The following is a 16,094-nucleotide window of genomic DNA, read 5'->3' on the forward strand; positions in this document are numbered from 1 at the left end:
TCACTTAGGTTGAAATTCTTATCCTGACTTCTTAAGAGGAGGGGGAGGGAAGAAAGGATTTTTATTTTTCCCACTGAATTTCATTGAAAGATTCTAGAATCTCTCTCCTTTTAAAAATCTTATTTCATTGACAAAAGCTGTATTGGGGTAAAATCCACGGAAAGACCTAGAAGGGGGATTGAATATCTCCCCTTTAGAGCTTAAACCTCTGCTAGGTGGTTTCTTTTGTTTTGTTTTGCTTTGCCTTGCTTTTGTGGCTTTCTCCTACTTGGCACCGAGAGAAGTCGCTGCACTTCTTCACAGAATCAGTCACGCCGGCCCGAGGTTCACGCTGAGGATCTGCAGTTTTCCGAGCTCAAGGGAGTCACTTTTAGAGCGTGTGGGGGCGGCGGGGTATTAGAAGCAACAGGGCTCGTGCCTCCGAGCTGCGGTGACGGCTCTGTTCTGCCGAGCACTTGCAGGCTGTATAATTAACCAGGCAGGCAGTGAATTAAATCTTTGTAAAGCCCACCGAGTGGGGGGTTCCTGAAAGCTGTTTTCCAACCGGTCTCAGGCGGCTGGGATAACAGCAGCAGCAGCAAGCGAAAAGGGGGAGCCCACTGGACGCCGCAGGAGAGCCAAGACCCGCTCGGAGCGAGCGCTCCCGGCCGATGGACAACCTCGGCGGGGCCCGGCCGCTGCGGCTGCTCCTGCTCCTGCTCCTGGCGCTGCTGCCTCCGCTCCGGGGACAAGGTAAGTGCGGGAGCGGCTCCCACCGACCCGAGCCTTCGGGCTCTGCCCCGGCGAGACCCGCTCCGGGATGCGGGCTCCTGGGGATGGGGCTGCGGGGCTCCCCACGGTGTCCCCGGGCTGCCGGGGGACGGGGCCGCGAGGCCCCCCTTGGGGCCCCCTTCTTCCCTGTATCCCTGGACGTTCCAGGGAGGCTTTAAAGCGCCGCTGCCACGTCCAAGTGAGCAGAAAGGCGTGGTGTGCACCGGCCCCGCCGCTGCCCCCCCGGTCCCGCTACCCCCGGGCAGATTCGGTACGAGGCTCCGCCGGGACGGGCTGTGCCGCGGGAAAAGGGTGAGTGTGCTCCCGGCGGACAACCCCGCCCGGGATCCAGCGCAGCTCGGTGGATGTCACGAGAATCGCGACATGTCGTGGCGGCCGCCGCACGGTGCCCCCCGCCCCCAGCGAGAGGTGCCCGGCGGTGGCACCGCGAAGTGATGGGTCTGAAACCGGCGGGCCCCAGAGGTGTCAGCTCTGATCTGCCGGAGACAGAACTACGCCCGAAAAACATGGGAAACTGGACGAGCAGTTAGTTGGGATCCCAGAGAAGCGGGAGGAATAGTGAAGCAAAGGATGCGGGATTTTTGGAGACCAAATGTGGAACATTTATGAATGATACCGTGTGATATGGTTGCTTTTGAAAGCAGGGATCTGGATCCGGATCATGACTCTTTTTACTTATTGCACACTTTTTTCCTGAGCTCTTAGTACTGTCTGAAGAGAGGATATGAACTTGATTTAATTCATTGTAGCAATCTCATGCAAATCTTAATTTGTAGGAGATGACAAAGAAAGTTATTTGTCCTATGGTGATAATGAATTTATCACAGCTAACAGGTAAGTGACTTTTCCATTAGAGTAACCCCAAGGGGTCTTTTGAGGTTTCATTTCACTCTGGGCAAGTACTTGGAAACACATGGTCTCTGGCCTAGGCAGACAAAAGCCAGTGAAGTAAATAATTTGTTGCTGTCACAGTGTCTTGGGTCTTAGATTTTCGTTAGAAGAGTACTATCTGTCAAAATACTTGCTTTTGATAAAGAGACTGTAGCACTCCTTTTAAAAAAGGACAGACTAAGATGGTCAGAAGAGCAGCATTTACCTCCAGAATCAAAATAGCTCCTACTTCCCCTTAGACAACAAAATACATCAGCAAAACTGTGGCTTTGATGTGTCACAGTGAGCAGACAGGGTAATTTTAAGCATTCAACTTTATTGTAGAACATGAAAAATTTCACTTTGTAACCTCTGTACATTTAACCTTAGTTACGGGATAACTTTTTAGAAAACTGGGAAGTCATTAGATCTATGAGTTCCGTTTTTAAAAGTTTTTTTTAATACAAAAATTTGCAGTAAAATGTATATCAGGTTTTTATTCCCAAATTAGAATCAATACTCTAATTTGACTGAGAATTTCTATTTCTTAAAACTTTTATCCAGTGCACTGGATAAAATTAAATTTATACGTCTTAAAGCAGTTGAGGATCCTTGCTTAGGAGATTGGCATTTAAAGAGTAGACTTTGCTTCAGTGAAATAATTATTGAATATTGAATAATGATCTGTGTTTTAGAAGTAAATGAAGTAATTATGTGGTGAGTTATGTTGTTGAAGTCTTTGGGGTAGAGCCTGTGCTCCCCTGCAGGTCTGGAATAAGGGGCCTTGGAGAAAAGAGGAGCTCTTATGTGCTTTAGTGATACAACTGCCAAGTTACTAGGACAGCATATTGATGAAATATGGTTTTCTTCTAAACTTGTTACCATCAGTTTTCTTAATTGCTTTTCCTTACTAATGAATCATCAAATCATCAGTAGCTCTTAAAGTCTTCATTCTGAAGAAACTGAAGGAACTGCCTTCAGGGGAACTGCCCAGTGCACGTAAATATAGGTATGTACATCATTCTTTGCGAGAGTAAGGATCTTAAAACCTTTAAACATTTCATTATGCAACTTTGTTTTACTGTAAACATTGCATTATTTAACACATATCAACTACCATAAACCAAAGAAGATGAATTACATCACCATGGCCAGTCAGTGTATTAATAGTTCATCCTGTAGCTCTCTCTTTGGCATGTCTTGGTACTGCAGGCACAGTTTTAACTCACTAACCATCTGGAAACATGTCTATTCAGGGGAAGCTTACAGTTGTAATAAAAAAAATGTTCCACTGACTTTGTGGAATGAGTTTTATTTTAAGATTATGATTTTTACATGTGCTTTTATAACAGTATATTTATAAGGAGTATATGGGTGGAGGTAGGACACATGAAAGGCTAAATCTGTGCTTTTTTGCATGCTATCACAGATAAAATCTACCCCAAAAAATCACATACTATCAGTTCTAAAACATGAGTGCTACGTCTAAATTAGCTGAGTTTCATTTTAAGAGGCCATTTTGAGAAATGACATTTTATTGCAGTCAGGAGAAGAGCAAGATGTTAAAGCTCTTTGTTTTTCATCTGTGTAATTGAAAGCAGACGTGTTAGTGAAATCCAAGAGAAACCCCCATAAACCAGCTTATCAAGTTACTGCAGTGTATTTATATTGTTCTGTTAGGTTTCAGGCATTATCTGAGAGTAGGTCAATGCATTTTCAAAAGTTATTTATTTATCATTCTGCTTTAGCCCATTCTGCAAGTTTCATATCAACTTCACACGTGTTTTCAATAAACAGTTGTGTTAAGACCAACTTGTTCTACAATACTTCTGTTACTATTTTCTGAAATGAAAGATGGGCTTTGGCCCTCTGGAACTTGACTGAAATAGTTAACTGGGACCAGTAAAGAGTTTGAGTTTGGTTTTGTGAGTTATGGATACTTCTAAAGAAGTAGGTGGTAAAATGAATTCATTAAGCAGAGAATCTGGGTTTACTTGACGTAGTAAAATATCTGTAGAGAATAAAAGGGGGGTGAAATAGAGAAGGTCAAGAAAGGGAGAGCTGAAATCCAAATAAAACAACATCAGGGCACAGGCAAGAATTTTAATGGTAACATAGAGTGGGTTAGTAGAAAGATAAATGAACAGAAGCTTTTGTGAAAATGTAGCAGAAGGTGATGGTTGACAGTTACAGGGAGCAAAGAAAATGAGTAAAGTTAAGAAATAACAAAGTAAACAGGTAATTTTAGCCAAATTAGGCAAAAGCTTTTGTAATCATTCTGGAAATGTCAGGCACCCATGTTTTCGTGTAGATTGAATGGAAGAAGATAGGCCAAGGGTGAGATTTTAATGGTTAAGTCATGACACAATTAAATTTGGAGGTTAGATAGCATTGCTCCAAGATAAGATGTAGAAGTGGAAGCAGAAGGTTGGGAAGATTGCAGGGTAAGAAAGAATAGAAAAATTGTCTGCAAAGAAGCTCATGAAGGAGTTGTCAGGAGCAAGAGAGAAAACATAGGAAGAGGCCACAACAAGCAAAAAGCCTGAAAAGGAGAGAAAAAGTCAGTACGGATCAGTGAAGAGTTCTAGAAAAATGGTTAGAATTTCAGGCCATAATATTTTGTGAATAAAAATTAGCTTGGAAATGCTCAGAATAATGTCAAGTAAGTGGAGAAGGAGTAGTCAAGGACCTACTAAGATGATATACTGGGTGATTACAGTGACAGAGTGTACAGTAGGGGGAATATTGTGACAGTCACCTGCACGTTCATCAGACTTGGCAAGGATTCTTGTCCTCTGGTAAGACACAGGACAGTCCAGAACAAGTTGTGTTGAAAGTCTCTCTGATCAACAGGATGCAACGTCTTAAGCATCTCCCATGCTTGTACTCTCCTCAATATACCAACAAATCTTTGGCTAAGGCAGTTTATGAAGTTTCTTCCCTTCACTTTTTAAAGCAAGAAACATTTCTGTTTTCTGCCAGCACTCAGGAGTACTTTGTCTCTGATTTGTACCTATTATGACCTACTTCAGACTTAAAAGTTTTGAGAAATTGCCTTTTGGATTTGAAGTATGTGCTGCTGTATCTTAAAAAGAAAATCACTTTCAGATTGTCAGGGATTTTCATTCATACTCTTTTCAGTTAATCAAATTACTGTTACATTTTCGTTCAAAGAAAGCTGATGTAGTTTTGGGTACTGAGTACACAGGTACAGGAAGTATGTTGTTTTCTGGGTTATGGTAGCATCACAAATGAGTGATGCTGCACAGGGGTGCAGTATGTTTCCCAATAAAGGGTTCATTTTTGAATCTAGTCAAAGTCTGGATTGAGACTTTAATCTTAGTAAGAAAGAAAACAATACCAGAAAAGATCGTTTTTATCAGTGCTGAAGTGTACAGATGTAGAAATACTTTGTATGGTTCTTTTCAGCTTTTTAGGGTGTTTCCAAGGATTTATGAAGCTTTGGAAGGATATAGTGTGCAAATGCTGCTCGCAGTACATCCACTGGAAATACTGCCATCTTCCAGCTTTGCTCTTGTCACTGACTAAATTTCAGGTACTGAGTACTTTTAATATCAATGCTTAGTCAGAGAATCTGGGAGAGCTAGATAATGATTGTGGCTTACTATAGATAATTTCAAAAATGAGGAAAGTCTCACATAAAAGTTCTAGTACAGTTTTCTCTAAAATGAAACTTTCCCTAAGGCATTGCTATATAATTATATGCAAAAATAGATCTGTATTGTCTTCCTGCTCTGTAAAGTCTGTGGTTTCTTCCATGCTTGAACCTTGACCCACCATGCTATAAATTTTATCCCATCTGCTTAGTGTTTCCTGACTATTCTTTAAATATGGCAATACTAGAATATCAGAATCTTTCATCATTGTCTATCTTTTTTTTTATATTCAGCAATAAACATGCTGCCTACAGAGTAGATACATTTTACTTTAGCAGTATATAAAAGCATCGTAATTCTTGTTAATTTTCTAGTCAGATAAAAATACAGAAATCCCAGTGTGAAAATATTTTTCCTGTAATCATTTTACAGGAATAGCAATAGAAATAGAAATCGTTTTATGGCAGTAGAAATGCTTGAGCATGTGTGTTCAATATTCTGAGATGTTCTGCTCTGTCACATTCTCATATCCTTCTTATTTAAGTAGCTTTATTTTGGATATATACATATACTTGGACTCAATCCAAAGCTCTTCAAGATCTACTTAAAGACTGTCATTTACTGCAGTACATTTTTGGTCATGGACTTTATACAAATGAACAGGACTCACAATAGGTTAATTTTAATACCCTAAATAAAACTTTCTAATCACACAGTTTTTCATTATTTGAAATGAGAAATCAAGAGAAGATTAAAATTTTTTCTTAAATGAGAAAGCCTGATGTGGCCCTCTTTCTGTCAAGGTCCTGTGAAGTTATTTCGTTATTTGCACGATTTTCTCGCAGGGGTGAGAGTGAAGGACAAAGTTTAGCATACGTTTATCAGGAAGAGCAGTTGCTCTTCCAGTTATGAGGTTTTTTTTGTTTGTCCTTCCATGTCATCTTGGTGAGTCTGGGTTCTTTAGGCCACCTGTCTGTCAGAGCTGTGAATGGACCATCTTTTTTCATGTTCTTTTGAGTATGTAAAGTCTGGGACAGATACTACACGTACTAAGCTGTTTACGCAATGCTGATTCAGTGGACTCCAAGGTTCTTTGAATGCTTTTGTATCTTCTAGAAGTTTTCAGAACAGTCTTTATTCTTTTAGTCTTATGTCTTTTGAACTTCAGCCTCGTCATGGAAGCCCAAAAAATAACCCATCCAGAAAGATGAAAAAATAGGAATTAATTTGTTTGCAGAAAAGGCACCTTCAGGGACCAGGTACACAGAAGGTTGGGTGTATAAGAGGTAGTAACAAAAGAATGAATTGAAACAGGCTTTTGGAGTGAACAGGTAGTATATTATCAAAAAATCTGTGGTGTTGCTGAATGTATGAGATCTTCGAGCACAGGAGCACATTGCCTAGACACGTTTGGGAATCAGCCTCACTTGATACTGATTTTGAACAACTACGTAGGGCTCTGCCCACAGCTGACTGAATTTTATCAGGTCTCCCTGGAAGTAGTAAGACAAGATAACCTCCTGAGGGCTTCTACATCCCTGTCTTTTCTGACATTTTGAGATACAGATATAGATACATACATCTCTCTAAGATGCCTTATTTCTGCAATAGATGGAGTTGTCTTTTCTAATTTTTAGTAGCCATTTGCCTACTTTTAGAAGGATTTTTTTAGACCTGAGACATAATAAAAACCCTGCAGTAAAGCATGTGCTTTTCCCACTAAGGACATAATGGATGTTGCAGCATGCATTGTCTCTGTCAGGCCTGTCCTTATCACCAGCTATTGCCATGGAAGATTTTAAGAACTTGTTTTATAAACTGCACATACGTATCTCATAAAATGAGGTTTGGCTGTATCTGAAAAATCCCCCTAGTTGTGTGATGGCCTCTGCTGGTGCTACCAGAGTCACATTCCCTATAAATGAGTGTTCTCCAGACCTAAAAAATTTCCAGTAAAATGTTGGCTGTTTTCAAACCAACCACAAAACACACTAACATACCAGGCATTTCCTTTAGGATGCTGCTGCTTCAGTTACTGTGCTGTCTTTCTTCAGTGATTTCAGCTGTCCTGAAATAATTGCCCTCAGCTGAGAATACATCTGAAAGTAAAACTTCAAACCCTTTAAACATGTTTAGAGAGGATGTTGTATTTTTCAGCTGCATGTGAATTGTGAGTGATTGTCTGTCAGTCCATAAAGCTCCAGTACAACCCCTCACACTTGGAGGAGAGAAGTTCAATAGTTGTAGGTCCTCTTTGAGGGACTAGAGCAGGACAGGAAAGGGACAGCTGGCGAGGAACACAGCCTTGCATCCTACAACATATGCATTGGAGAATTCCTCCTAGCCCATGCTGCTGTGGGTGTTAAGAGAGAGGGTGTTCTGTCTCCAAGTTTTATGCTTTTATTATGAAGTTCAGACTGTCATAGTCTTTAGGGGAACCTGTAAGAACAACTGAGTAGAACAACTAAGTATCTTACTGTCCAAAGCTGACTAGTGCCACAGCTCAGCTGCATCTGTTCATTGTACCCCATCAGCATATTGGGGTAGTTGATGAGTAGTCTTGAGGTGAACCAGCATTTCTCTGCAGAAAGAGAAAACCTCCTATTCCCTTTGCTTCTTTCTTTCCATACAAAATGGAAGAGGGGCGTCTTCATTCCAACTCCATTCTGAAGAGATCCATGACATACTCGCATCGTCTCAGATGAAGAATGGTAATGCTCTCCTAAATTGCTCCTTTACTTCCAGTTCAAACTATTTGTTTCAGGGAATCATGGGGCAGATTTTCTGTTGTACATCTTTCCCTTTCATGGTTTCAGGTCTCCTTCACCCTTTCCCCTACTCTGTGTGCCTAATCCCTAGGTTTACACACAAGATAAAGATGCAGCAAAGCTGTATTTGTCATGTTAGTTTATTACCAGTTGGACCTTTGAAGTCCACTGGCTTCCCTTTTGTCTAAACACATCTCCAGGTCTATTCAATACCTTAAGTGGCCAGTCAGAGTGTGTTTGCATTGCCAGAGACAGCATTTCCACAGTTTCTTGTAAGAAGAGCCAAAAAATCAAGACTACATACAAATCCCAGCTGCCAGCACTTAACTGCCGTCCTTGCTACAAAAGCAGGTGACTTTGTCCACCTGATGATAGCCAGGTGTCATTGTTCAGGAGGAATTAATTTGGTGTAGCAAATCAGGCCAAGCACACTTTGTTTGCCCTGAATGTTGAGCAAAGGGGAGCCTTGGCCAGAGGGATATGCAGTTGCTGTGGTTTTGTGAGAATACAGATATAAGGGGAGATTGGAAGACAAAGAATGTGACTCTGCGTAGTATGGATGGCCAGTCTGTAATTCTGAGGATCAGATTCTGTAAGTAGGTTTGGAGTTTTTTCCAGGTGGCAGTTAGATGGATGAAGATCACTAGTGAGAGAGTTTTCTGGACAGGACAAGGATTTTATCAAAAAGGTACACAGTGAATGTTGAAAGTGGTTTTCTTACTGGAAACCTAAACCGGTGTGTGTCTGTTGTAATCACGAGTTCCAAAAATTCTGCATGACATACTGTTACTGAAACATGTTGGATTAGTGCTGAGCTCTCACAGAGTCCATCTGTTGCCTGTATCCTCCTCATATGCTGAGAAGTGATGCCTGTGTTTTGTTTTCTCACATTCCATAGTGCTGAGCCTCTTACAGAGTAAATTGAGTGAAGGGCAAGATCTGCACCACATTTTGCAAACGTAATCAATTCATGTGCTTAAAGGATTGTAAACGTCTTAATAAGAAGGTGTGATTTGGACCCCTTGACCTGGACTCACTTCCAAATCTGTACCCAACTACAGCTGGTTATGTGGGCTGGGAAATCATGGAGTTCGAGGGTCACATCACTGACTGCCTTGAAGAATAGGCAATCTTAACTGGCACTGGCTTGGTGAGCCCACCTAGCTCAGGTGTCACTTTGGTTTGGTATCACCATCAGGTTGATAACTGTTCCATAGATCAGCACTGAGTAATGAACAGCTATCCAATCCTGGACTCTATATAGACCTTTCCATTAGAGGCAACCATGCAGATTGTTACCTAAAAAGTCTCCCTTTTTGATCTAGCTGCAGTGCTGCTGCTATGAAATTTATCCAGTTCTTTCTACTTCTGCTTATCATTTGCACAATTCCTAGAAACAGTTCAGGGGCTCTCATTCCAGGAATCACACTTTTGGGTAACATTCTTAAGATTATCTTTCTTTTGCAGAAAATATTCACTGCAGCTGCTGAATAATCAATTATTACATCATAGAAGTCTAAGGTTATGCAGATATTAACCTCATTTCTTGCTTTGAACTCCCACAAATGGCAGTCCTGTTACGATTAGCAAATTACCTTTTTTTATAAAACAACCTTCTGCTTGTACACATCATATCTGTGTAAGTGTAATTCAGACCTAGCACATGAATGCATCATGTGCACATAGTGTTTGAATATTTTTGACCTTAATCACATCTTATCTGATTGATTTTCTTCATGACATCTTTTGTAAAATTAGAGAGCTTAGTTCCATCTGTCTGCTTCCTAAGACTTCTGAAATCTCTCTCAGAATCCAACATAGACCAGATATCCATTAGGACAGGCATCCTTGCTGTTACCATACTAACAGAGCTTGAGTTCTTTTGGATGCCCTGCTGCACATACTTCTGTACAGGAACAAAGTAGTGATAAAGCTGCATTGGATTTTACCCAAAATAAACTTGGATTTTCTGAACTGATCAGTTAGCATGCAAAATTATTGTATCTGATGTAAAGGAAGTCAACATGCTCCCCTATTACCAGAGCTCTGGTTTATCCTCATACTTTTCTGTCTTGTAATACCGGAAAGCTGAAAAAGTGTTTCTCAATTTTACAAAATGGACCTGACAGTGTGTTCTTACATGGTTATAACTTTACTGTAGGGTTTCTCCCTCCAAATAAAAGGGTACATTTAATCTGAACATAGATGATATCGTCAGCCTTTCCTGTAAAGGCTTTATCTTTAGGATGCCTGAGATTTCTCTGGCTGATTAGCATGAAACATTATGCACTTGGCAAAATTTTTGAAGGAACACCACTACTGTTGTTCCTACTTGATCATTGTTGGCACTGTAGCTCTGAGTGGGCCAGGAGCCCACCAGCTGAAGTAAGAAACATGTGGTTACAGTCAAGAAAAAAACCCCATTCTTTTCAGTGAGATTCCTTGAGATGTCAGAATCAGAGTAGTTTCTACCTTCTGCTTCCCACTGTCTGATTCTTTGCCCACCCTGCAGTACCAACTTGTAGTTAGGAGAGGCTGCAGAGAGGACACAGCCTCTCTGTGCTGTTGGTCCCCTGAAGAGAGTGTTAGAAGGCACAAATGGCCTCAGTATGAACTTCTTGCTCAAAGATTTCCAAGTGGGAGCCATGTGAATGTGTGTGTGTACAGTTGAATCCGCAACAAAACTACAGCTGGGAGATGGTAAGTCTGTCCTGTTTCTAAGTACTCATTAGCAACTCTTAGTGCCCAAATAGAATCACTTCTAGTGCAATCAAAAGTTGACACCCAATATGTGAGACACACACTTTGATATTTTGAAAGAGTAGGGATTTGGCCATGAATTACCGTTTTAAAACCAAACTGCAAAGCCAAGAGAAAATGTTTTCCACTGTTTAATTGTTACATTTTAGAAGAATGGCCTTGAGGGTGGAGTGCTTTTTTTACTGCTTGTTTTTTACTTCCTGCTATTCTCAGGAGATGTTTGGCAGGATCTTTGGAGGATATGAATTGTGATGTCACCAAAACAATGAGCCTGGACCACAGTTCTTCAACAAACTCTCCATGATCTCTCTTTGTCTGGATGCACTCCTACAGACAAGTTTGCTTAGCTTGGCCTGCTTTGAATTCTTGGGTTATTTGGTTGGAGTAGAGGTGTGTTGCCAGGGCTTGGAGGGAAGAGCTGGTGTCCAGAGCCAGGGATTGTCCTTCAGGGGAGGAACTTGGCTAAAGACTTATTTGCACAAAGCCCTGCAAAAACCTGCAGCCAGCTTTGCCTTTCAGTTAAACACACTTAAGATTGATTGCGGACAGCAGCACTAAAAATAAGGTTATTTGTAATCCTTTGTAAGAAATTTGATGCACATGATACTTGTCAGCTGGAGGGCCCCGAACAGGGTCCCTATTCCCAAAGAGGAGCTTAGACACAAATGCATGGATTTCAGGCAGATAGTTATTTACTAGACTGGTTTAATCTGATTCATTATAAATTGCACTTAGCTTTCAGACATTGGCATGAATTCTGGACACACTGAAGGATTCAAGAGAAATATTGCCTTGACTTAGTAATGACAGAATTTTGACCATTATTTTGGATATATAAGTAAAACTAGAAGAACGACCTGGGTCATAGAGTACAGAGCACTGTTATAAACTAACACTTAAATTGTAATTCTGTTTATAAGTATAATGGTTCTCTTACTAAAACTTGTTTGGTTTACTTGATCCCATAATTTTGATTATTTTTTACTGTAATAATACTGTAATACTGCAATATTTGTTCACAGGAACCCTGTCCTTTCATGGGTTTTACTTACCTATGCTTAAAATGGTCTGTCTCTCCTAGTTTCTCCTCATTTAGCAGGACTTTGATTCCCCTGACAATTTTCCTAATCTTTCTTTATGCATTTTTCATTTTGATGTAGTCTCTTCTGAGCAGGGAAAGCCAGAATTCTGTGCAATACTCCAGAGCTTTGCACTGGAGAATTGACAACTGCCTTAAGAGTACCTACCTCAAAATGACTGATGCATCCTAAAATCTCACTTAACTCTTTCATTTTTGAATTATAATCACAATGGGAATATAGGTTGTTCCCTGCAAAAAAAAAAAAAACAAAAAACAAAAAACAAAAAACAAAAAACAAAACCACCAAAAACCAAAACCAAGCAACTTAATTACTGGAGGGAATTACCTTCTCTACTTGCTTTCAGCTGCTTTTGCCTTCCCCACGTGAATATCTGCCAGCTGAGCAGATACAAACTCTCTCTGATGTGTGTCAGAGTGATCATGAACAGTTGAAATATTTCAGCTTATTTAATAACTGCAGAAAGTTAGGAGGTGGGCATGTAGAAAGATGGAAGGTGGCTGTAATGGCCCTACATCAGGAGCACCTGAGAATGATGGCTTTGTAACTGCTGTAGCTAGAGGAGACAGTTGCTTGTCCTTACAAAACTCTGCAGGAAGTAATTTGTGAAGATGTAGTCTTGAATATAATGTGGCTGCCTGTTGAGTGTGTTCATTTCAGATGTGCTCAGACCAAAGCTAAGGATGAGACAATCATGTGTGCTCTCTGTTCTGCCACCAGCTTGATGTGTAATTTGGGCAAACCATTTCATCCTTCTGTACTTCGTCTTCTCCATAAAAAACAAGTACATGAGATTTGCCTTCCTCTGTGCAGCACAGCAACAAAGAGATGGAAAGCTCTTACTTATTTTTCATTAAGTAATCAGTCACAGGATCATTTAGTTTGGAAGGGACTTCTTGAAATCCTCCAGAGTTTAGGCACTCTCACAGTAAAAGAGTGTTGCATTCAGGTGGAACTTCATATGGTATAATTTGTGTCAATTGTCTCTCGTCCTGCGAGTGAACGCTATGGAGAGGAGTCTGGCTCCCTCTTCATCCCATCCTCTCAGGTATTTATAAACACCAATCAGATCCCCACCTAAGCCTTCTGTTCTCTTGACTGAATAGTCCCAGCTCTTCTTGTCTCTCCTCATATGAAAGACACTCCAATGCATATATTGTCTTGGAGGTCCTGCACTGGACTCAGTACAGCAGGTCCATGTCCTTCTTGAACTGGGAAGCCCAGGACTGGACAGCACTTCAGGTGTGGTTTCGTCAGTGCTCTGCAGAGGGGAAGGATCACATCCCTCCATGTGCTGCCCATGCTCTGTCTAATGCAGACTAAGATGGTGTGGTCCTCTGTTGCTGTGAAAGTGCATTGCTGGCTTACAGTTAGCTTGGAGTCCACCAGGACACCAAACTCCTTCTTTCCAGAGCTGCTTTACAGCTGGCAGGTCCTCAGTGTGCACTGCTGCATAGGCCTTATTCCACCCCAGAAGCAGGACTTTGCATTTCTCTTTGCAGATCTTCCTGAGGTTCCTATTGGCCCATTTCTCCAGCCTGTTCAGGTTCCTCTGGATGGCAGCATGGCTCTCTGGTGCATCACCCACTCCTGCCAGACTTGTATGATCTGTGAGCTGGTGGAGGATGCACTGCTTTCCCATGTCCACCTCACTGTCCACTTACTTGAAGTGTCCATTGCCAGCTTGTCTGTGATGATGTTATAGGTGATGGTGTTGAAAGCCGGATGTCATGGGAAACAACATCCACTCCCTCATCTGCTAAGCTAGCCACCACCTTGTCAAAGGCTGTGAGGTTATTAACTAACTATATGCTTAATCATCATGCTTAATGCATGATATACCCTTCATAAATCCAGGCTGACATTCTTGTCCTTCATGTGTTTGGACATTGTTTCCAGAAGGATTTGCTCTATCACCTTCCCAGAGAATGAGAAGAGTGTGCCAGATGGGCAAAAAGCCTATGGCATCCTGACCCGTACCAAAAATAGTTTGACCAATAGGGCCAGGACAGTGATTTTCCCCCTGTACTTGGCACTGGTGGGAGCACACCTCGAGTCCTATGTCCAGTTCAGGGCCCCTCACTGCAAGAAAGACATTGAGGGGTTGGAGAGTGTCCAGAGAAGGGAACAGAGCTGGGGAAGGGTCTGGAGCATCAGGAGCAGCTGAGGGAGCTGAGAGGACTCATCCTGGGGAAAAGGAGGCTCAAGGGGAACATTCTTGCTTTCTACAGCTCCTTGACAGGAGGGTGCAGCCAGGTGGGGTTCGGGCTCTGCTCCCAAGGAACAAGGGTCAGGACAAGGGTGAACAGCTTCAAGTTGTTCTAGGGGTTGTTCAAGTTGGGCATAAGGAAATATTTCTTCATTTAAGAGTTGGTCAGGCATTGGAAGGAGCTGCCCAGGGAGGTGGTGGAGTCCCCATCCCTGGAAGTGTCCAAGGAATGCCTGGACAATGGCATTCAGTGCTCTGGTCTGGGTGACAAGGTGGGGATGGATCAATCACAGGCTGGACCTGATGATCTCAGAGGTCTTTTCCAACCTGAATGATTCTGTGATTCTGTAATAGGTTGACCAGTTTGTAGTTTCCCAGATCTTCTCTCCTGTCCTTCTTGAAGTTAGGGAGATACTTGTTCTCTTCCATCCTTCAGGATCTCCTCTCATTCAAGATGAGCTCCAAGATCCTTGTATGTAGCCTGGCAGTGTCATCATCCAGCTCCCTCAGCACTCGCAGGTGAAACCTGTCAGGGCCATCAGTCAAAAAACTTAGGAAACTGAGAGAAATTATTAGAAAGCTGTCCCTCTGGATAACTGGATAGGGTTTTTACACAGTTTGCATATTTGTTACACAAGGAGCTGCTCAGTGTTCAGACTACAAGGTAATTAATAGAAAAGTGTGACTCATGTTTTATTCCAAGTTCTGATACACCTGCTGTGCAGTGAACTTTTGCACTTGGAATATGAAGCAAACCTGTAGTGCTTGTCAGTTCATTAACAATATTCAGTTTTATTAAATTAGAAGCTTGTAAAAATATACTCTACACAAATAATTGCCTTCAGTGTGGTTTTCCCCTTAGTTTCAGCATTGCTCTAAGTTGGTAACAGGATTAATTTTTCTTTCATATGTTAAGTGATCAAAATACCATATACCTTTTTGTTCCTCTCTACAGTACTTTTGCATTTACAGACATACTTCTGAGTAAAAGATTGAAAACAGATTAACTGGATAATAACCTCAGGAAAAAAATTGTTCTGCAAATTTACTTGTAATGAGACTCATCTGTCTTTCATATCAGGTATTTGATTTATCCTGTATTCTTCAGGATTTTAAAAGGTTGCTTACTGCTGCTGCTTTTGATAATAAAGGAGTGCAATCCCAAAGACCCTTTTATTTGGTAGGACTATCTGAACTGGTTTCTGCAGGTGTATCAGTCCCTAGGCTGTGTCTTTGTGTGGAAGGTTAGGGGAAAATGCAGTTTTCTTCACCAAGGAAGGAAAACCTCCAGCACTAGGCTTTATTGCAAGGTGCTGACGGGTGCTCTGTTTGGCCATGGCTGCTTTTTGTATGGGTGCCCTGTTCTGTGTGTAAATCAGGGAGGGGAAAACTTACTTGCTTGTGTTTGGGTTTTTTTAACTGGCAGATACAATACCATATATTAAGGTTGTATTAAATGCATTGTATTTTTCTCTCTTTCCTCATTTCTGCAGATCTGTCAGTGGAAGAATGCTGTGACAAGGGTGTTGAATGGGCAAATAAAAACAGAATATGTGCTTCTCTGCCATTAATATCCGAGTCTAGAGAATGCAGGTACATAATTACATATTATATATTAAAACACAGTTTGTACTTTAATGTGAAACCATAGGAATGGCAGGTGTTAAAGCTAACTTACAAGATGAAGCACCCAACTCTTATATCCCAGCTTTTCAATTCCATGTGTGGCCTTGGGGAGTACCTCCTGAGTACCTACTTTTCGTCCATCAAGTCCTTTTAATTTTTGCTGTCAGTCTAGTGTGGATTCACCCAGCCCTAACCCATGTGGCACGTGCTGTCTCTTACTCAGAGGTTTTCCCACTGTGCTCTACTCATGGGGCTTGGGCTCTGCCTGCAGTCAGGACATCTCAGTGTGGCTGTGCTAATGTCACCAAGCTGGTTGTGAACCTGGCCACATTTCTGGGCAAATGTTTATAATGAAACACAGCAGATTCTGCAC

At 41.6% G+C, this 16,094-nt stretch overlaps 1 protein-coding gene across 1 annotated transcript in view; it reads left to right on the plus strand.

Moving 5' to 3' along the window:
• The first annotated feature begins 599 nt into the window (after positions 1 to 599).
• Positions 600 to 16,094, plus strand: part of FBLN1 (fibulin 1) — a 77,174-nt gene continuing 61,679 nt past the window's right edge. The window contains exons 1-2 of the mRNA XM_082280420.1: positions 600 to 732; positions 15,589 to 15,688. Of these exons, the coding sequence (XP_082136546.1) occupies positions 651 to 732; positions 15,589 to 15,688 (182 nt within the window). The 5' untranslated portion in view covers positions 600 to 650. The remainder of the gene's footprint in view (positions 733 to 15,588; positions 15,689 to 16,094) is intronic.

The sequence above is a fragment of the Coloeus monedula genome, assembly GCF_965178545.1.
Source record: "Coloeus monedula genome assembly, chromosome: 4".
NCBI classification, from domain to species: domain Eukaryota; kingdom Metazoa; phylum Chordata; class Aves; order Passeriformes; family Corvidae; genus Coloeus; species Coloeus monedula.